This window comes from Crinia signifera, chromosome 5, assembly GCF_055691185.1.
Source record: "Crinia signifera chromosome 5, ASM5569118v1, whole genome shotgun sequence".
NCBI lineage: Eukaryota > Metazoa > Chordata > Amphibia > Anura > Myobatrachidae > Crinia > Crinia signifera.
The window spans coordinates 20,502,625-20,525,947 of record NC_139221.1 but is presented as its reverse complement, the minus strand read 5'-3'; the positions used below and the strand labels follow the sequence as shown (position 1 = coordinate 20,525,947).

Here is a 23,323-nt window from a genome sequence, read left to right as displayed (position 1 = left end):
CCACTATTTCCTTTACAGGTGTCCACTCGTTATTCTATCTGTTTATATCCGTTTTTATTTTATTTTTATTTTATTTTGATTTTATTTATTTATCTCTGATATCATCATTTTTTCTTTACACAATATTTCCATCATCATTATATGTTTATTTATTTTTTACAATAACCATAGAGCGCTCCATTAACCCCCTTTTTTTCATTACTTATAAATAACGGAGCTGGCAATACAAAAAAGAGCGCGGTCCTTCCCCAATCTATATATATATATATATATACACACTGCCGCAATGTCTTGGCATTCTCCTTACAATTCATGCCTGTAGATAAAGCCAGGCTAACTAGAAGATCTTTTGTTTGGAGAGCATCTGCCAATAGGACCATTGTCTTCAAGGACAGCTGCCACTCTTACTGCATCAGCATTGCAGAGATCTCTAAGCAAACACCCGACTGTCCCACTGCAGTTCTGCCTTCCCCGTCCTTCTGGAAGGTGACACTGCTAATTCTCCGTGTGAGACAAATGAGAACCAGCACTTTACAGGAATGGCTGTCTACAGGAACGTGGTACGGTAGGATCTACCTATGTATTTTTAGGGGTGGGGGCATAAATCAGTCACTGACTTAAATGAATGCAAATGTTGTATTGTAGGGTGGGATGGTAAGAGATAATGGACTAGCCTGCCAGCTTCTGCCTTACAGACAGGGGTCAGATGTACTAAGCTTCAAAAAATGATACAGTGAAGAGTGATAACTGCCAGCCAACCAACTCTTGACATTTTTTAAACACATCCTGTAACATGACAGTTAGGAGCTGTTTGGTAGTTTATCATTGTCCGCTTTATCACTTCTTGAAGCTTAGTACATCTGGTCCTGAGTTTGCAAAATGACAGTTAGAAGCTGATTGGTTGGTATATTATCTCTCTCCAAGCTATTATAATACCCTATAAAGGTCTTAATCTGCATTAAGCATACAAAACTGGGTACTTATGTAATATCTGGGCTCCCGTTTTTCTTATGAGACCGCGTCCGCTCGCCACGCTTCGGGCACGGTGGCTCGCTGCGCTCGCCACACTATATAAAATCAACTCCATGCGTAGTTGGATAGTAGGGGTATGAAAAAATGGGGTGCATTTAACATAGGAGCCCAGATAATACATAAGTACCCAAAACTGTTCTAAAGATTGGCGTTAAATGCTTTATTATATATATATATATAGATATATAGATATGTCTATATATATATAGATCTATATATAGATATATATATATAGATATATATATATAGATATATCTATACATATATCTATATATATATATACACACACACATACAATGTATTCTAGTGCCTTTCATGCATCCAAACTCAAAAATAACCCTTTAATGCTCCATGTGTACAAGCAAATTCCCCAATTATTACATATCACAGATTATTAGAAAGTTTGGGTTTTGATTGTTTGATTGGCAAATATCTAATCTGAAATTCAGTGGTGGCGTCATAGTTAGCATTACCAACTAACGGACCTGGGGTCTTGGGTTTCATTGTCACAAAGGCTTTAAATCTGCAGAATCAGCTGTAATCATTTAAAATGATAACAAGACAAATTCAAAATGATAAGAAATCTTGCTGGTACTGGAAAATAAACTCAGAGAAACTGCTGATGATATATGATATTTTTCCAGATGGTTACTCCCCAAGTCTGGCAGTGGAAGGGAGAAAAGAGGACTCTCTTTGTGGGGCACTCTTACTATGTCAAATGATAGTTTTTAAAACATAACTTTTATTAATAGTTTCCTTTAAGATAAATGGGACAGAAAGGCCTTCTGTATAAGATAAGATTAAATTAGTCCCTTTTGCAGTGAGCCTTTATCATATATGCTATGCACTGGGGGATGTATTTAATTAATAGGAAGGGTGATTCCCCCTCTGGGGGTCTTTAATGAACAGTGTGCACCCAGTGTGGCCTAAGGCTCTAAAGTCTGGGGATCGTTATGGAGGCTAATGTTTATTATTCGAATCCTGTGTTGGGTAATTTAAGGGGTATATTCCCTATTTTTGATAAAGGATTCAAAATATTTTTATGAGGGTAAAGTTCCCTCGGTGGAGGAGACTGCTATTATATCAAAGTACCTGAGTGAACTTTACCCTCATAAAAATATTTTGTATCCTTTATCAAAAATAGGGAATATACCCCTTAAATTACCCAACACAGGATTCGAATAATAAACATTAGCCTCCATAACGATCCCCAGACTTTAGAGCCTTAGGCCACACTGGGTGCACACTGTTCATTTAAGACCCCCAGAGGGGGAATCACCCTTCCTATTAATTAAATACATCCCCCAGTGCATAGCATATATGATAAAGGCTCACTGCAAAAGGGACTAATTTAATCTTATCTTATACAGAAGGCCTTTCTGTCCCATTTATCTTAAAGGAAACTATTAATAAAAGTTATGTTTTAAAAACTATCATTTGACATAGTAAGAGTGTCCCACAAAGAGCGTCCTCTTTTCTCCCTTCCACTGCTATTGTACATTTGGACTCAGGGGAGCACCACCAACTCTTCAGAATAGCTGCACCCAATTTGGGAATAATACACTGTTTTTTTTGAGACTTGGTTATAGGCTACCCAGGCCGCCCCCCACCACAGGCGAGACTAGATCTCTCTTGATCTCTCTCACCCTAGGTGGGATGAACCTAGTGCGGAATCCAAAAACCACACTCCGATCTATTCCCCAAGCCTGCAAGCCGCTGCTCAAATAGACACATTGACTGTCATGTTTCCTAGTTTTCGCTTCGATTTTCATGCGGGAAAGTCCATGTAAACAAGTTCAGCCTTGAACCTTTGCTAGTGCTTATTGTGTGTTGACTTGACTTCGAAAACTTAAAGTTACACCTGTCTCAAACGTATTTGTCTCACGCTGATGATGAAATCCATCAAGAAAGCCAAAATAAAATGTGTATTTGGGAGTGATGTCACTTGCGAAGTACTAAACTTGTTTCCTCTGGGAGGTGTGAATTTCCTCACCAGTCCAAGCAGCTGTATAAGTTCCGAGCCATCCAAAGTGTCAGCGGTCAGGTGTTAAGTGCTGCTGGCCGACCATTCTTTGTAGTTTCCATTGTGGCTCTTCAAGTGTTAATTTTTAATTGATCCAGTTCATTTTTATGCATAAAATCTGTGTTTTCTGTAATGAATGAGAAGATCATCTCCCCCTCTGATCCCTGATTGCTAATCATTTAGGCAAACAGTGCTATCAGCCAAGGTGTATTTAAACTGTGCATCACCTCAGCTGTTAAATCAATAGGTAACTGGCTTTTCCAGTACGGGGCCCCAGATTTAAAGTAAATGCATATTCATTAGTGATTGTTAGGAAGTCCCTGCGCCACATTATAATCTGGTTTCTCTGGAATCTAGGTGACCTGTGCATTACAATCCAGTTTCTGTGCAAGCCACTGGTATCAATTGGCAGGAAGGGATTAGAGGACGCACATGTTGGTTTTTCGCCCCCTCCTGCCCTTTACCCCTCACTAATCACTAACACGAGTCCTTCCACCCACTCAAGGTTGCAGAATAAACCAATGTAAATCAGCAGGGGATATTATACACAAGCGCCATTAATGATCAATAGACTTTCATATGTATGGAAACCAAAGGTGTCCTAGGAGCATTACTTTTTGGAGTAAATGTCTTTTGTGTATATATTCAGTATACATTCAGTATATATTCAGTGGATGTGTATCTTTCTGGGAACCCAAAGAATACAGAAGAGTTATCATCACATGCGATACATGCCTCCTTTCTGCGCTGTGTGGCGCGAGGTGCGTAGGGTGACCTACATGCTCTGCCACCGAGAGCGATTTTCGTACTACTGCACCTACTGTACTGTCTGTCTTACTTTTAGCATCTGTGACTCAACACAGCTATGTTCAAAGTCACTTATACCCCTTTTCAGACAAATGCCAAAATCCTGTGATTTTTAACGTGCACGCGCACAATCCCAGGACTAGCGTATGTCTGAACGGTTCTACCCAGGAATTTAGTCAACTAAAATCCCAGGTCCTGCGCACCTGCAATGGACCCCCGGATTTTTAAAAACCCGAGATTGACCTGGGTCTAAAATCCCTGGAAGTATGTCTGAAAGGGGTATCATAGTGTTTTGGGTGCTTAGGATTTGTCATTTTGTCACAATCAAATCTGTATGATGTCACAGATGAAGCGGAACCCGGTGGTGGTGGTGGTGGTGGGGTGGGGGTGTATCATGTAGCTCACTCATATCGGTCCACGGTCTTTTCTGTGGGAAAAGACCATCTGTGCTGCTGCTGTCTCATTCCATTTGTACCTATTGAATGACACTGGTCACAGCCAATGGTCCTGATTCTGAGACAGACTTATCCTATGCACCTCTTGGAACTCCGCATACTGCGCATGTATTGGCATGACTTAATTGCTGGTTTGTAGGGATGATCAGGTTGTGAAAAACACTGTGATTAGTAACTCACATTCCTCCCAACATCACCTGCTGACAGATATTGGGTTCTCTTTATACTGTGAATGGGAAACAGGAAAGGTAGCGGGATAAAAGGAGAGGGGCCCTGCTTGTTTCATGTGCCGTAGGACCCACAGTCTCACGTGGCACTCCTGCCTGCCCATATTCTATACTGGCAGCGGTGCAATTCCCAGAGACAAACAACTCGAGCTGAATTGGGCCCAAAGACAAAGTCGGCTGCTGCTCTGCATCTGAACCTCAGTCCTGACCAGGGATGGATTGGGCCTGACTCACAACCCTTGCATGACATATCCCCCCTGATCATACCTGCCCCCACCCCTGCAGCACACATAGCTTTTGCAGATAATGATTTTGCACCCAGTACCTGCCGCTTGCCCCTCACCCCACGTCAGCCCCGGTCAGTGCAGGACTAGAAGGTGAATCTGCTGGGTGGCAGGAATCAGCTCATTGTAGGGTTTTCGGTACTTGTGAGTTATCCGGGCTGCCGGTTTTTTCATCGCGCCCGAAAAATCGTGGGCATTGCGTCGGTCGCGGCCATTATAAGGGGCCGCGATGCGACCGACGCAATGCCCACGATTTCCCATAGACAGTAATGTTAAAATTATTACAGTAATGTTAAATGATGTGCAAAATAAAATGGCAATGTGAAATGGGCCAATATGGCCATTTCACATTGGATACGTTTTAAAAAAAAATGTTTCATGGCCCCGTTAACGCCACCCCGCTATTGACGCCAACCCGAAGCGTGGCGAGCGGCGGCGGTACGCGTCCTCCGACCTTTTCATACCCCTACTATCCACGTCGGCGTGGAGTTGAGAATAGAAAGTGTGGCGAGCGCAGCGAGCCACCGAGCCCGAAGCGTGGCGAGCGCAGCGAGCCCCGCGAGGGGATGCGGACACCTGTGAAGCCCGCGAGGGGACACGGATACCTGTGAAGGTATCCGCGTCCCCTCGCCTCGCTGCGCTCGCCACACTTTCTATTCTCAACTCCACGCCAACGTGGATAGTAGGGGTATGAAAAGGTCGGAGGACGCGTACCGCCGCCCCTCGCGGGCTCGCTGCGCTTGCCACGCTTCGGGGTGGCGTTAACGGTGGTGGGGGGCCATGAAACATTTTTTTTTAAAACATATCCAATGTGAAATGGCCATATTGGCCCATTTCACATTGTCATTTTATTTTGCACATCATTTCACATTACTGTAATAATTTTAACATTGCTGTCTTTGGGAAATCGGGTCCATCGCTTCTTTTAACATTACTGTCTATGGGAAATCGTGGGCATCGCGTCGGTCGCGGCCCCTTATAACGGCCGCGACCGACGCAATGCCCACGATTTGGGGGGAAATCGCGGGCATCGCGTCGGTCGGGTGTCTTTAAGTTAACTAAACTTAAGGACAAAATCGGCAGCCCGGATAATTCACAAGTACCGGGTTTTCAGACCAGAGAGTAGAGTTGTGTGTAGTTTGCAGCACACAGATGGCGTGTCGTGTACAGCGAGCGTAATCAGTTCCAGAAGCAGAAAGCTGGAGGGAATAAACTTCTAAAGCCAAGCGAGAATGGAAAGTTGGCTTATGTGCCGAGTATACACTGACGTGAGGAGCAAGCTTCTAGCCTATTGCAGCTGTGTCTGCAGCGCTGACCGTGCAGTGCAGGGGGAACACTTAGCATATATAAAGATACATGCAGTAGCGGAACTTGAGAGTGGTTGGTCCAATAGCAAAAATATAAGTTGGGCCGCCCTCCTCCTCCACTCCCAAGTTCACATTATGCAACACTGCAGTGGGTGACAGGGAGAGGCAGAGTGACAGTGAGAGTCAGGGGAGCAGAGCCAGCAACAGAAAAAAAAAAACCTCTTCACATATATGTGTGCGTGTGTGTCTATTTTTTTCCGACAAACGGTACTTGTGTAGTTTCACGGTGCCACTAAATCACATGCGATATCGCATGCGATTTAGTACCTGTTCATACCCCCACTATCCACTACGGCATGGAGTTGATTTTATATAGTGTGGTGAGCGCAGCGAGCCACCGAGCCCGAAGCGTGGCGAGCCCCGCAAGGAGACACGGATTACTTGACATGTATTCCACGGCCCCTCGTGGGACTCGCTGCACTCACCATGCTTCGGGCTCAGTGAATACATGTCAAGTAATCCGTGTCCGCTCGCCACGCTTCGGGCTCGGTGGCTCGCTGTGCTCACCACACTATATAAAATCAACTCCATGCCGTAGTGGATAGTGGGGGTATGAACAGGTACTAAATCGCATGCGATATCGGGCGGCGCCGTGAAACTACACAAGTACCCTACTAACTACTTCTGATAGATAGGAACGCTCTCCCCTCCCCCAGGGCACTTACCTGGTTAATTAAAAAGGTGGAGTAGACATTAAGCAGGTTCTCTGGACCTTTTTCCTGCAAATCTTCCCCTCACTCCTCCGTTAAGCTCCGCCCCTTTTTCCCCCTGTACTCTCTATTTTTCCTGGGGAAACCCTGGCTTCTCATTGGTGAGCGGCGGCCATCTTTGTGTAGTCTGTATGGGGGCAGCCATCTTCTTTTAGCTCCTGCTGCATGCTCAGCAGCATACAGATACAGGAGCAGAGCCTGCCATCCTCTGCCTGGCTTCCGCAGCTAGACAGGACAGGAGCAAATACTTATACCAGGTGACAGGTAACCGGGGCGGGGGGAGAGGAGAGGAGAGAGGGTGATTGCTCTGCATGTTTGTTTGCTCCGAGCCAGCGGCGGAGCAGACAGCATAATAAAAAAACGAAGTGCATTTTTTTTGTGCCCCGTGATCATGTGGCCCCTTGGGGCCTGGGTCAGATGTCCCCCTTGACCCCCCCTGTCCCCGGGCCTGCGAGTGCCAAATGCATCACATAGAAACAGATCCATAATAATGTGGGGGATGCAGTTAAGATCCCGGCGGTCGGGATCCCGGCGTTCAGAATCCCGACGCCGGAATCCCGACCGCCGAAATGCCGACACTTTCTCCCTCCTGGGGTGTCCACGACACCCCTGGAGGGAGAATAAAATAGCGTGCCGAGCGTAGCGAGGCACCGGGCCCCCTCCGTGGCGAGCGCAGCGAGCCCGCAAGGGGGGGCGATCCACGTCCCCCCCTTGTCGGCATTTCGGCTGTCGGGATTCCGGCGTCGGGATTCTGAACGCCGGGATCCCGACCGCCGGGATTCAATACTGAATCCTAATGTGGAACAGTGTTAGTAATTGCTAGCCAGGGATAACCATTATGTGCCTACCATCGATGGTCACCATCAATGGAGAAATAGCATGGGTCCATCAATGGTTACATACTATGAAATAAATAGCCATCGATGGTTACACACCCCAATGGTCTTCCCTGTACTTTCACTTGCCTTGAGGACTATCTACAGTAGTTAGCAAATCTATATATTAATAATCCTTTCCTTATTTGTGTATGAGTTCTATGGAAATGCAGACGGAATCGGTACATCTATCAGAATGAACTTAGGTCTACAGTCATTAGGTCGACCCCACTAGGTCGACTGGCAGGAAGGTCGACATGGGCCAAGGTCGACATGACTTAAGGTCGAATTTGCATAAAGGTCGACATGAGGAAGGTCGACTGGTCATAAGGTCGACATGGGTTTTTCACTGTTTTTTTTATCCGAATGTCGACACAGTCGACATGGACACAGTTGGCAATGAGAATCGGACCCTCGCATCGCTCGCTTCGCTCGCAATGCTTCAGGCACGGTGTCTCGCTTCGCTCGCCACAGCTTTAATAACCTCCTCCACGCCCTAGTGGATGGTAGGGCATGAAATACCGCCTGTCGGCACATGTCGGCTCAAAAAACAGTGAAAAACCCCATGTCGACCTTATGACCAGTCGACCTTCCTCAAGTCGACATTTATGCAAATTCGACCTTAAGTCATGTCGACCTTGGCCCATGTCGACCTTAAGTCAGGTCGACCTTCCTGCCAGTCGACCTAGTGAGGTCGACCTAATGACTGTAGACCTAAGTTCATTCTAATAGATGACCGCTTCCCGTATATCTGATCTATATATATCTTAGCATTATTGCCTCACAGCGCTGAGGTCATAGGTTCGATTCCCACCATGGCCCTAACTGCATGGAGTTTGTATATTCTCCCCGTGCTTGCATGGGTTTCCTCCAGGTACTCCGGTTTCCTCCCACAATCCAAAAATATACTGGTAGGTTAATTGACTTCCAAAAAATGTAACCCTTGCATGTCAGTGTGTGCATGTACATGTGGTAGGGAATATAGATTGTATTTATCTCTAAGAATAAAAAAAAATATTTGCTTCTGACATGGTACGGCTGTGTTTGAAAAATGACAGGAGCTAATTGGTTAGTGCATTTTCCTGTTTCCACTTTATCTCTCATCAGCCTCATAGCACAAACCAAAGCCGCAAACCTGGAGTAATATTATGGAAAAATGTAGATATTCATCATTGTTCACTTTACAGTCTGGTTGGAAAAGAGGACGCAGAGTACATGCACAGATCTGTGCGGGCAGCGATAATGTGTCCGTTCCCCTAGCTGTTCAGTGTTCCTGTCAGAGCAAGTTGTGCTATTTTTGGGCCCAGAGGTATAATTAAGATGGAGAAATACTGTATAATACGGATGCTCTTAACCGGCACATGAGTCTTTAAATCCAATGTCCCAGAAGGGTGGGGAAAAAAACAAAAAACATTTATTGTAAATGTGAATAAATTGCAGGATTATATTTTTGCAATTGCGTTATTAATTGACGGAACCGCCCATTTCCTGCGTTTGACATTGTTGGCTGCCTGCAGTGTAACCCGTGGTCTTATGAGATTTTTTTGGTAACTTATTCAATTGCCACCTAAAATCCTGCAGTGTGGGGAAAAACTATTCAATTAAATAGCTTTTTTTCCTGTGCCTAAAATTAGAGGTTCATGAGTGGAAACCCACTGACTAAGACGGCGGAATCAGTGAGATTCGGGGGGGCGGTGCGGCGGTGGGTCGCGTTAGAAGCAATAGGCTTCTATGGAGCATCGCCAGATTTTTCTGGCGATGCCCCCCACCGCAGTAACCCAGCGGGAGATGCTTAGAACATCCCAAAATGCGGTAAAAATCCCGATAACGGGATTTTTACCGCATTTTTCGTTTAGAGAATCTCCCCCTAGGTCCGGCACGACACTTGCCCCCAGGGTTGAATAACATTTCACATCATATCTGTTAAAAGAAAAGAAAACACAAGTAATTAGGATGCACAGGCAGAAGTAAATATAACCAGTGGTCCAATTAGGCTGATGTCACACTGTCACTTCGCTTTCAACTCCCCACTTAATGATCCGTTTTTTCTCCAATGCAGAAGACACAGTGGGTGAGATACAAGCGTTTTGCAATAATAATCTGTGTATATAAAACAGTATTATATATTTGCTAAAGATGTGCGCTGGTCCCTGTAACTTGGTTTTTTCTTGATCTCGCTAAAGCTTTTGACACGGTGCCTCATAAAATGTTATTAATAAAACTACTGTAGGTATTTTAGGACTAGGAGAGTACATTTGTAACTGGAAAAATGTAACGTTATTCATTATGGGAACAAAAATGAACAAGCTAATTATAGGCAAAATGGAGTTATCATATGGAATTCTGCTGTAGAGAAGGACTTGGGGGTCATCATAGATGATAAATTGGGTAATAGTGCACACTGCTCAAATGCAGCAGCAAAAGCAAACAGGACACTGGCATGCATTAAAGGGGTATGAATTCAAGGCAGGGCCGTAACTGGGGGGGGGGGTTGGGGGGTCAGGCGCCCCGGGCGCTGCATGGGGGGGGGGGCGCTGTGAGGTCCGGGCAGCTCAAGTCCAGGGACAGGCAGGGGGGATCCGGGGACAGGCAGCGGGGGTCCAGGGACAGGCAGTAGGGTTCCGGGGACAGGCAGCGGGGTTCCGGGGGCCTGGTGTAGCCACTGTAGCAGCAGCTTTTACTCCATCTCCTGGTGGCGGGAAGCGCTGATAACTTTGAAAAGACTTGCCGGGCGCTGATTGGCTGAATTCAGCCAATCAGCGTCCGGCAAGTCTTTTCAAAGTCATCACCCGCCGCCAAGCAAATAGCGCTAGGAGACAGAGTTAAAGCTGCCGCTACAGCGGCTACACCAGTCCCCGGAACCCCGCTGCCTGTCCCCGGACCCCCGCTGCCTGTCCCCGGACCCCTGCTGGCTGCACACAGGTATGTTGTCAGCGGGGGGTCGCCCAGCCTCCGGCACCAGGGGCAAGGCAGTCATTTGGTTCCCCCCCCGCCCCCCGTCAAATGACTGCCTTGCCCCGGGCGCCGGAAACCCTAGTTTCGGCCCTGTACAAGGGTTGCCAATTAGGGATGCCAATCCTGGGGCATTTTTTCAATCCCGGAATTCTGGATTGAAAAATGCCTAATCCCAGGATTTCCAGGAGTGCCCCGCATATTTACCTTTATGGTGTGATCACATTACAGCTCAATATTGTTTTCATCAATATTGGCCAAAAATCTGTAGCTTGCTGTCTGGTTACTAAGCGACAGAGCAGCGGCACAGAAACATGGCAGAATTGTCCTTCGTTTAACAAACCAAGCATGTGCTGCCACCATTGTTGCCGCTACCACGCCACCCTCTCCACAATCCGACGATCCCCCTCATGTGCCGTGTCCCCCATCACTTACTAAACCCTGGCGATTGCTGATCGGTGGCCCTGGAGGGCTGCCGGTCACCGGGGCTGCTGCTGCTGTGACCTTCGGTGCTGAAAAATTAACTGCCACTTTGCAGCATCACTTTACTGCACTGGGGATTACAGGAGCAACGATGAACCTCAATGACTGGCAGCCCACACAGGAGCAGCGATCATTCGACCCCGGGGAAATGTGTATTATTATTATTTTTTTCAATTATTATTATTTTTTTTACTCAGTGATCAGCCTATGGGGTATATTAAATCACTGTCGAAACTTCCGTCTTGCCAAAAAGATGGCAGTTTTCAACATGAATAAGCACAAGCTGGTCACACTGGCCCCGTCACTGCCTTCTCTTCCTAGGGAACCCCCTGATTCACAAGTGGGCCCTGGTATTCGCTCGGTGAAGCTGGTGGTATGATCAGGAGATGCCAGTGGGGGGAGCATCAGTTTCTGTAACCCATTATAGATACCCCACTGACTGAGCCCTAAGACCACCGTCTTAACCAGAGGCGAGCCTACTCCCGACCCACGGAAATCTCATATAAGTGTCAATCATGACATTGCTAGCCATTAACCGTGATAGATTCCCATGAATGGCATTAACTGCTGTGTGGTGATAACAGGATTACTGTGCCTTGTGGGGCCCTCTGAGACCCTCAATCAGGACTTAACAAGGAGACAATGAGCTGAATAATAGGTTAGTAATAGATGGTAAAGTTTTATATTATTAAACGGTTTCACGTGTTACTCACCTGCAATAGCACTGCTGGGAAAAGCATGGAGAACCCCATTTCAAAGGGTCCAAGCAGTAATTATCACCACCCCAGAATAGATTTATTTAACACTATGCTGAGGCCTGTCCCACCTCGGACGTGTGCAATGGGAGCTGGAACGGTGCACACCCCACTCACCCCAATGGCTCCTATCTCTGACAGTACCAGGAAATGGTCAGTAGTGTATAGTGGGTGAGGGCTGGAAGCAGAAGCCCATTGCAAGGATGGACTATGGTCAGAGGCCATAGCACCCAGAGCAAGCTCATGTCACAGCATCCCTCCCATAGATATATACACAGACTCATTGTACATGACAGGACAATAGCCTCCACAAGAAGAAAAACACAAAATGTCTCCCACAGGGAAAAAAAACATACACATTGGCTCCCATGGAGAAAAAAAATACACATATTGACATATACAGAAAAAAAAAAATAGACATCTAGATTCAATTATTACTCCCCTAGGAAAAAAAATAACACATTGTTTCAATGACACCATGATAATTAATAGTGCCTTTTGTAATTATTTATTATTTATTTACAGTATCTTATATAGCGCAGCAGATTCCGTTACAGTGTCTTATATAGCGCAGCAGATTCCGTTACAGTGTCTTATATAGCGCAGCAGATTCCGTTACAGTGTCTTATATAGCGCAGCAGATTCTGTTACAGCGTCTTATATAGCGCAGCAGATCCCGTTACAGTGTCTTATATAGCGCAGCAGATCCCGTTACAGTGTCTTATATAGCGCAGCAGATCCCGTTACAGTGTCTTATATAGCGCAGCAGATTCCGTTACAGCGTCTTATATAGCGCAGCAGATTCCGTTACAGTGTCTTATATAGCGCAGCAGATTCCGTTACAGCGTCTTATATAGCGCAGCAGATTCCGTTACAGTGTCTTATATAGCGCAGCAGATTCCGTTACAGCGTCTTATATAGCGCAGCAGATTCCGTTACAGTGTCTTATATAGCGCAGCAGATTCCGTTACAGCGTCTTATATAGCGCAGCAGATTCCGTTACAGTGTCTTATATAGCACAGCAGATTCCGTTACGCTTTACAATTGAAAACAACAGTGATTAAACAAACTGGGTAGATACAAACCGACATGGAGGTAGGAGGGCCCTGCTCGCAAGCTTACAATCTATAGGGATAATAGGAGAGATACATAAGGATAGAATTCCATAGCATGGCAGTCCCCCCAGATAACAAGACAGTCCTGATGGGATGCAGTTAGATATGAATGCTACTGGAGGTTGTGTGGGGGTTCCGGTATATGATAGGCTGCCTGAAGAGGTGAGTTTTCAGGGAACGCATTCAATTTTGGAGGCTAGAGTAGAGTCTTAGTGTGCGTGGAAGGGCATTCCATAGGGCGGGTGCTGCCCGACAAAAGTCCTGCAAGTGTAAGTGGGAGCGAGTAATGAGTGTGGATGAGAGACGCAGATATTGGCCCTTATTCTGGTTCGTGCGGTACGGCCCGCGTGCGGCCGTACCGCCGATGTTTTCCGTCTGCACATGCGCAGAGGTCAATCTGCGCATGTGCAGGCGAATTCGCCGCACATAACGTTTGTACGCCGCAAAGGGGGCGTATAGGGGCGTGAGGGGCTTCATGCCCTCATTTCCCTATGTATACGCCCCGCGTTTCATGGGCGTTCCCATGCAAACGCGGGGCGTACGCATGGTAATGAGGCCATGACGCAACTCATGGGGGCGGAAAGCTGACGTCGCCGGATGTCAGCTTTCAGCCCCCATACAAGCTACCACACGGACGATTGTCCGTGTGGTCTCAGCTTGCGGGAGCTGCCGCGGCGTGCGGACCTGCCTTCGATGGTCGACGACCATCGAATGCAGGGGGCAGCTCCCACCATGGTGGAGGCGTACGCCTCCACCATTTTCATGCGGATCGGCAGCCGTCCGTGTACGGACGGCCGTGCCGATCCGTCTTGTAGGCGGGGATTCGTCTGGTGCGGTCGGAGCCGCATATGCGGCTCGACCGCACCAACCAGAATAAGGGCCTTTGTGCAGAGCGGAGAGGTCGGGTGGGGGATATATTGTGAGATAAGCGAAGAGATATAAGTCGGTGTAGTCAGAGTAATGGCTTTATATGTAAGTAGAAGTATTGAATGCGGTAACATACAGGCAACCAATGGAGGGACTGACAAAGCGGATCAGCAGACGATGAACCTCCAACTGCATTCAGAATGGATTGCAGTGGTGAGAGTCTGTTCTTAAGAAGACCGGTAAGGAGACTATTGCAATAATCAATTCATGAGATGATGAGTGCATGGATTAGAGTTTTTGCAGTGTCTTGTGTGAGATACGGACAAATTTTAGATATGTTTTTTAGATGCATGTAACACGATTTAGAGACAGATTGAATGTGAGGAATAAAGGACAGTTAGAGTGGAGGATGACCCCTAGGCAGCGAGCTGGTGGAGTAATTCAGTGGCATAACTATAGCTTTACAGCCCCCGCGGTGGCGGGGAGGCGCTTGGTAAGTGAGGGCGCCGGGGGGGGGCTATCGTTACCTGCTGCCGTCTGCACGGGACCTGCTCTCCTGGCTCTGACCTGCTGCCAATAAAAAATGTGACATTTAGAAAATGACTTGCAAAGACAACTTGCAAATGATGCAATGTCATCAAAAGTTTCCCTTGAACTCCCAGTGCATACACACTGTGCAACCTTGCAATAGATATTGGCCACATCCAGGAGTATACTGCAGTCAATAAAACGTACTAAACTTTATGCATGTTAAAAAGATCAGTAGAAACAACAAACGACCAGTGGGAACGTGTATCGGAATCGATTTACATGATTCGTCATTCCGAACATGTTATCATCCACATCGATTCAAAGGCCTGTCTAATGTGTATCCAGCACCAAGCTGTGGCTCAAGGGGGCTGTCAGCAGTGACTGTAGTAAATCCATATGAAATAAGTGAAGAGAGAGATCTTTCCTAGTTGCAGCCCCTTTGACAGCTGGAGCCCGGTGGATGCTGCTTCCAATGTTTCTGGGAGTTATGCCGCCATACTTGGTTCAATCATGCTACCCCTAGATATTGGAAGTGGAACACAGGAGTGGCGCTGTCAGAAGTGGCTTCTGCCTTACTCTGGGACATCAGATGACTATTATAGTCTTTACTCTATCTCATTAACTGAAGATTTGTTATGACATCATTATTATATGTTAAAATATTGCATTCCATAGGAATATATACAAATATTGTACCTTTATTAGTGGCTATGATGGAACCGTAGACAAGCGCAGTGACACATCCATAGACACACAGCGACTGTTTAGGCTTTGAATTCAAGGAACAAAGAGGAACTTTTAAGAAGTTGGGAAACATTTGCATCGCACCTTCCTGTCTGTAACCAGTAAATGTCCATCCCATCACCCAAACGTTATAGATCACTAATCACTATATTCCTAAGGCCAGTTTTCCCTTAGTAACCGTATTATTTGTTGTTGCTGCTGCTAACATCATCTTGTGTCACTGGCCACCCATGCTACAAAGGAAACAATACGGGAGATAAGGACTGAGCAACCCTCATAATGTTCCCTGTAATGCCCCGAGGAGCTGACACTTAGCTCTGCTGTCTGTGCTTGTCCACAACATACCACTCCAGAGCCCCAGAGCAAGGAGATCCCCCAGTCACCTCCTGCACTCTTATTATCCCTGTATATCATCGGAATTCCATAACACTGTTGTGTGTGTGTGTGACTCACGGCCGGTCTGCGCACTAGTCACGTGCTTGTTGTGCGCCATTAGTTGTACAATAAGATCCCTGCTGGCTTACAGTACAACAGATCAAATCGGGCACTACACATGCCCAAAGCTAGATGGTGTTGACCCGATATGTCTTTAAGGGGGAATCGGAACGACATATCAGGCATATCACTCAATGTGTACGTCCTGTATTGCGATACCATATATATACAACCTGATGTATGCTAATGAAGGACGGAACATTCATCTTTCGGTCCGTTATTCTAATGTAAGATCTGATATGTCAAGCCGACATATCGGCTGGGTACACATCTAACGGTGGGCTTGATTGCCCTGCCGAATGAACACCCCCCCTCCTAGGTGAAATCATTGGATGATTTATCCCTGCCTTTGGTAATAAAACTGACTTTTGTTGCATCCGTAGATGTACGGATGTAGATGTAGCCCCAAAGCAGTTAGTAAGAGATACTGATACGTGTCAGGGATTGTTCATCTATTGTGTTTTACACATGGTTCCATATAAATGGCCACAAGACATAGGGGTCATTGTGTTTTATCACCAATACTGGGAAATGGTGCCGATCATTCACTGTAAATGTATCTATCTCTCATTCCTTTTTTTCTAAAAAGAATGCAGGAGGGGAGGTAACTATGATGTAACAGTGTAATGTGGACTAGGTGACATGAGGGAGATTGCTAGACTAATGAGGGAGAGAGGGAGATGGCTGCTATGTCAGGGAGTCTCCTGCAGAATGCAGGAGGGGAGGTAACTATCATGTAACAGTGTAATGTGGGCTAGGTGACATGAGGGAGATTGCTAGACTAATGTGGGAGAGAGGGAGATTGCTGCTATGACAGGGAGTCTACTGCAGAATGCAGGAGGGGAAGTAACTATGATGTAACATTGTAATGTGGGCTAGGTGACATGAGGGAGATTGCTAGACTAATGAGAGAGAGAGGGAGATTGCTGCTATGTCAGGGAGTCTCATGCAGAATGCAGGAGGGGAGGTAACTATGATGTAACAGTGTAATGTGGGCTAGGTGACATGAGGGAGATTGCTAGACTAATGAGGGAGATTGCTGCTATGTCAGGGAGTCTCCTGCAGAATGCAGGAGGGGAGGTAACTATAGTGTAACAGTGTAATGTGGGCTAGGTGACATGAGGGAGATTGCTAGACTAATGAGGGAGAGAGGGAGATTGCTGCTATGTCAGGGAGTCTCCTGCAGAATGCAGGAGGGGAGGTAACTATGGTGTAACAGTGTAATGTGGGCTAGGTGACATGAGGGAGATTGCTAGACTAATGAGGGAGAGAGGGAGATTGCTGTTATGTCAGGGAGTCTCCTGCAGAATGCAGGAGGTGAGGTAACTATGATGTAACCGTGTAATGTGGGCTAGGTGACATGAGGGAGATTGCTAGACTAATGAAGGAGAGAGGGAGATTGCTGCTATGTCATGGAGTCTCCGGCAGAATGCAGGAGGGGTGGTAACTATGATGTAACAGTGTAATGTGGGCTAGGTGACATGAGGGAGATTGCTAGACTAATGAGGGAGAGAGGGAAATTGCTGTTATGTCAGGGAGTCTCCTGCAGAATGCAGGAGGGGAGGTAACTATGGTGTAACAGTGTAATGTGGGCTAGGTGACATGAGGGAGATTGCTAGACTAATGAGGGAGAGAGGGAGATTGCTGTTATGTCAGGGAGTCTCCTGCAGAATGCAGGAGGTGAGGTAACTATGATGTAACCGTGTAATGTGGGCTAGGTGACATGAGGGAGATTGCTAGACTAATGAAGGAGAGAGGGAGATTGCTGGTATGTCAGGGAGTCTCCTGCAGAATGCAGGAGGGGAGGTAACTATGATGTAACAGTGTAATGTGGGCTAGGTGACATGAGGGAGATTGCTAGACTAATGAGGGAGATTGCTGCTATGTCAGGGAGTCTCCTGCAGAATGCAGGAGGGGAGGTAACTATGGTGTAACAGTGTAATGTGGGCTAGGTGACATGAGGGAGATTGCTAGACTAATGAGGGAGAGAGGGAGATTGCTGCTATGTCAGGGAGTCTCCTGCAGAATGCAGGAGGGGAGGTAACTATGGTGTAACAGTGTAATGTGGGCTAGGTGACATGAGGGAGATTGCTAGACTATTGAGGGAGAGAGGGAGATTGCTGCTATGTCAGGGAGTCTCCTGCAGAATGCAGGAGGGGAGGTAACTATGGTGTAACAGTGTAATGTGGGCTAGGTGACATGAGGGAGATTGCTAGACTAATGAGGGAGAGAGGGAGATTGCTGCTATGTCAGGGAGTCTCCTGCAGAATGCAGGAGGGGAGGTAACTATGTAATAGGATTACCCTGGGTGAACTAAGTCATGCCTAGAAGAGATGACACAAATGGGTAGCGGCATCGTCCTATCACTCAGGGATTAGTTCTTCTAACATAACCATCAGCTCCATGTATTTCTCATCCCATTCATGAGCATACCAGGTGAGGCAGCCATGTTGGGCAGGCTACAAAGGTCTATATATTGTAAGCTTGCGAGCAGGGCCCTCGTACCATTTGACTGTCTGTAACTACGCAGTTTGTTGTATCCCTATTTCCAGGGCTATTTTTCAGCAGGCTCCAGCAGGAACTGAGGCCCTTATTCTAGTTCACTCTTTCTGACAAAATCTTTCTTAGATGGACAAAACCATGTGCAATGCAGGGGGGGCAGATTTAAAATGTGCAGAGAGAATTAGATTTGGGTGAGTCATTTTGTTTCTGTGCAGGGTAAATACTGGCTGCTTTATTTTTACACTGCAATATAGATAATAATAATAATTTTAGTTATATAGCGCTCTTTCTCCAATAGGACTCAAGGCGCTTGACAGATAGAATGAATGTAATACAGTACAGGAACAATGAAGTACAGAAAAGCTTTTCATAAACAACACTTAAGGGACTGAAGGAAACGCTTGAGTAAACAGGAAAGTCTTGAGTCTGTTTTTGAAGCATTCTAGAGTGGGGGTCTCTCGCACTGTGCGGGGAAGTGGGTTCCATAAAGTCGGAGCTGAATGGCTAAAAGCTCAACCCCCAGATGATTTAAGGGAGATCCTAGGTACTGCTAACAGTCCTTCATGTACAGACCGCAGTAATCGGGTGGGACAGTATGGAATCAGAAGCTGCTTCAGGAACCTTGGGCCTTGGTCATGTCGGGCTTTGAAACTCAGTAAGTTGATCTTGAAAATGATTCCCCATCTTATAGGCAGCCAGTGAAGGGCGTAGAGAACGGGAGTTATGTGGCTAGAACGGGGCTGTTTAGTTAGATCTCACTTTGAAGTAAAACCCCACCCAAATCTAACTCTCTCTGCACAAGTAACATCTGCCCCACCTGCAGTGCACATGGTTTTGTCCATCTAAGAAATATTTTGTCAGAAAGAGTGAACTAGAATAAGGGCCTCAGTTCCTGCTGGAGCCTGCTGAAAAATAGCCCTGCCTATTTCTATGTGTAAAGCACAATGGAACCTGCTGCGCTGTATAATGCCCCTTTCCCACTGCAGCCTTAAAACGGTATTTTGCCGATTTTTGAGGGCAAAATACCGTTTAAGGCTGCAGTGGGAAAGCGCCAGAGTTGAAATACCGTTTAAAGTTAAACGGTATTTCAACCCGTTTTCAGAGCAGGGTTTTGCACGGTAATCTACCGTTTAAGATGCAATGGGAATGCATCTTTAAACGGTAGAGATGATTGCTGATTTTTTTCAGCAATCATCTCCGTGTGTGTACGCTGCCGGGCTGAAAGATTAACCACTTTCAGCCCGGCGGTACGCCCCGCTGCCCCCCGCCCCCTCGCCCCCGTCCTGTTATACCCCTTTTACACGGGTCCCGTGTAAATGGCGGTGTACATGGTCCCGCTGCGGGTGCAGGCACCCGCAGCGGGTCCACAGCGTGCAGCGCTCGGCAAGATGTGCCCATGTGCTGCGGGAGGAGGGGGGTCCCTGCTGCTGCTGAGGGGAGAGGGGGTACCTGTCAGCCTGACACGGCGCTGCCGCTGCTGTATCTCCCCCCCGGCGGCCGCTGCCGCTGCTGTATCTCCCCCCCGGCGGCCGGTCCTTGCGGCGGATGTACAGTCAGTGTCGGCGGTCCCTCTGGCGCAGGGGAAATAGTACTTATTTCCCCTGCGCCAGAGGGACCGCCGACACTGACTGTACATACGCCGCAAGGACCGGCCGCCGGGGGAGAGATACAGCAGCGGCAGCGCCGTGTCAGGCTGACAGGTACCCCCTCTCCCCTCAGCAGCAGCAGGGACCCCCCTCCTCCCGCAGCACATGGGGACAGCTTCCCCCCTCTACCCCCACAGCACCCGGGGACAGCTTCCCCCCTCTACCCCCTCCAAGCTGCCTGTCTTTCCTTGTTGATAGATATATATCTATCTATATCTATATAGATATATATATATATCTATATATATATATATATATATATATATATAGACATAGATCTATAGATCTATATATATATATATATATATATATAGATCTATATATAGATCTATATATATATATATATATATATATAGATCTATATATATAGATCTATATATATATATATATATATTATATATATATATATATATATATATATCAACAAGGAAAGACAGGCCTGACCCATTGTCACAGGCACTAAACGTTTTGAAGAGCTAAAACGTTTTACCTGCAATGGGAATGGTACTTAAATGGCATTTGAAACTGTAATCTGCTGCAGTGGGAATGCTAAATACCATTTAAGATTACCTGTAAACTAAAACGGGTCTGCAGTGGGAAAGCAGCATTAGACACTGTTAATAAGTAAATAAATAAAGGTAGAGGTAGGAGATATGCTTTACAAGTATAGCAGACAGGGCCTTATTCAGACCTGACTGCAGGGCACATTTTGTTGGCAAATGGGCAAAACCATGCTGCATTGCAGGCAGGGTAGATGTAACAGGTGCAGTGAGAGTTACATTTGGGGGAGTTGTTTTTTATTATATGTTATATGTTTCTGTGCAGGATAAATATTGGCTGCTTTATTTTAGATTTCAGTTTAAACACACCTCTCTCTCTGCACATGTTACATCTGCCCCACTAGCAGTGCAGCATGGGTTTGGCCATTTGCATAAAAAATGTGCCCGGCAATCAAGTCTGAATTAGGCGCACTCTGCATTTAACCACCTGGGCACCGACAGCTTTTGTTTTCTCCATAATGTGAGTCCACGAAACCAAATAACAATCAGTGAATTAATCCCAATTACAGTCAGTGTGTCGGTACACAGTGCTGTGTACACTCCCAGCATGCCTCCTACCCAGTACATTATGCACTACCCTGCAACCTGTCTTCCTTTCACGCTGTGATAACACTTAGTGCCAGTCACATGTATGTGTGTGTGGGGGTTAATACATTACCACTTTCTAAGATAAAACCAGATCATCCGGATTGGATTTTGGCAGCAATCTTACCCACGGTGCGGATTGTGGAGCAATTCCCTATCTATCCCCGTCTGGGGGGCGTCCCGTACGGGGGATGTATGTGACAGCAGTCACTGGGGAGAGAGGAAGGTGATACGGTCATTACGTCGACATGCAGAAAGGTCAACATAGGGTAGGTCGACATGTCAAGCATTAGTCAACATGGGCGAGGTCGATAGTCAAAAGGTTGACATGAGGTTTTTCACTGTTTTTTGAGCTGACATGTGCCGACGGGCGATATTTCATGCGCTACCATCCACTAGGGCCTTGATGGCTAACCTTGACATGCTGGGATGTGTAGTTCAAAAACAGCTGGAGAACAAAATAGTGCTACGTTTCAGTGTCCATGTTGTAGACTGTGTCAACATTCGGGCAAAAAAAAAAAACAGTGAAAAACCCCATGTCTACCTTTTGACTGTCGACCTTGCCCAAGTTACCCATGTCGACCTAATGCTTATGTCGACCTAATATCACATCGATCTAGACCCACGTCGACCTTTCTGCATGTCGACATAATGGTGTCGACCCAATGCATGTCGACATAACTGCTGGAGAACTAATGATCCATGCCCAGAGTAAGAGGTAGAACGATTGAACAGCCGATATATTGATGGAACATCGGGCATTGTGTAGCAGCGATATGTCTGTGAACTGCGTCGTTCACAGACATATTGCGTAGTGTGTATGGCAGACACGCCACCCAATCCGATGACAGATATAGATATATAAACAGATTGGGCAGCGTATTTTACATAAACGCTGCCCAATCCGTTGGGTCTGACATCACTACTGGGCGGGGGCATTTGCATGCTCCCGCCCATTGAGCTGTCAATCACCAGCGGCTGTATGGACAGTTGGCGGATCGCCTGTACACACAGCACTATATATATCTTTAGATATATCGGGCATCGGCCGTGTTGTACAGCCGACTCATTATATCTGCCATCCGAAGATACTGTATACTGCCTGTACACTCTGGCCGATATTCCATCGATTATATCAGTCCTTTGATGGAATGGCTGATATATATCAGTCTGTGTGTACTCACCTTGGGCGAGATGTACTAAGCCCTGAAAAGTGATAAAATGGAGAGTGATAAACCACCAACCAATCAGCTCCTACCTGTCATTTTCCAAACACAGTCTGTGACATGGCAGTTAGGAGCAGATTGGCTGGTGGTTTATCTCTCTCCATTTTATCACTTTTCAAGCTTAGTGCATCTGGCCCAAAGAGCTAAAAATTTCATACATTTCAAATACATCTATACCCACATGCTGATGACAGTATATATATATATATATATATTTGTACCTCTCCTCCTCTCCAGCGTACTGTACGTTGGGCAGATGTGTGGGCTGCTGGGAGACCCGCTGCAGATGTGGGTGCTGCTTCCAGGCTTGCCCTCACAGAGCACATTGACAGTCTGTGCTGGAGCATGTTAGCAGGGAGCCACCATTGGCTGAGTGTGAGGAGTGTGTGTGTGTGTGTGTGTGTGTGTGTGTGTGTGTGTGTGTGTGCTGGAGGAGTGTGGGGGGTGGGGGGGAGTGCTGGAACTGCATCCTCCCACAGACAGGGCTGTGATTTCTGAGGGGGAACATGAGGAAACCAGGCTATTGACAAATGAAATGAGCTTGTCAGCCCAACCAGGTGGGATCACTTGTAGCTGATAGTCCAGCCTCACAGAGCAGTCCCAGCAGACTGAGGAAAAGCAGCACTCACAGCGGTGACTGCACTATGTCTCTGTGCAGCGCTGTACGGTTATATCAGGTAGAGCAGAATGTGTTGTCCCCATATATATATATCTATATCAGACTATGAGCTCTTCTATAGTATTAATGTTCCGCTATATCCGCAGGTAATATCTTCTGTGGCGTTCATCTTTGGAGTACAAGTTTGCTTTGGATTTACTGCAAATCGCTTGAAACGGTCGGATTCGGAATGGGATGAAGGTGTCGCCTCAGGTAAGCGCGTTGCTTTTGCTGTCTATGCTATGGGAAGCCGGTCACCCATCTGCAGGGAAGTTAGTGTAAACTCTGCGTATGTACTGTGTCTATCTACTAAGCCTTGGAGGGAGTTAAGGATCGCGAAGATAAAGTACCAGCCAATCGGCTCCCAACTGTCAAGTCGTTTTACAGAATGACAGTTAGGGGCAGGCTGGTTTATACTTTTTTA

At 46.5% G+C, this 23,323-nt stretch overlaps 1 protein-coding gene across 7 annotated transcripts in view; it reads left to right on the top strand.

Annotated features, from left to right (window-relative positions):
- Positions 1 to 410: 410 nt before the first annotated feature.
- The window catches only part of ENPP2 (ectonucleotide pyrophosphatase/phosphodiesterase 2), a 97,760-nt gene continuing 74,847 nt past the window's right edge, over positions 411 to 23,323 (top strand). For 2 of the 7 annotated variants that reach the window (XM_083186735.1, XM_083186733.1), the window contains exons 1-2: positions 22,732 to 22,918; positions 23,007 to 23,112. In XM_083186735.1, coding sequence (XP_083042861.1) covers positions 22,886 to 22,918; positions 23,007 to 23,112 — 139 coding nt within the window. In that variant the 5' untranslated portion in view covers positions 22,732 to 22,885. Of the gene's footprint in view, positions 561 to 22,731; positions 22,919 to 23,006; positions 23,113 to 23,323 lie in introns of those variants that run through there. The other 5 variants (XM_083186738.1, XM_083186737.1, XM_083186734.1 and 2 more) reach the window with 4 other exon arrangements.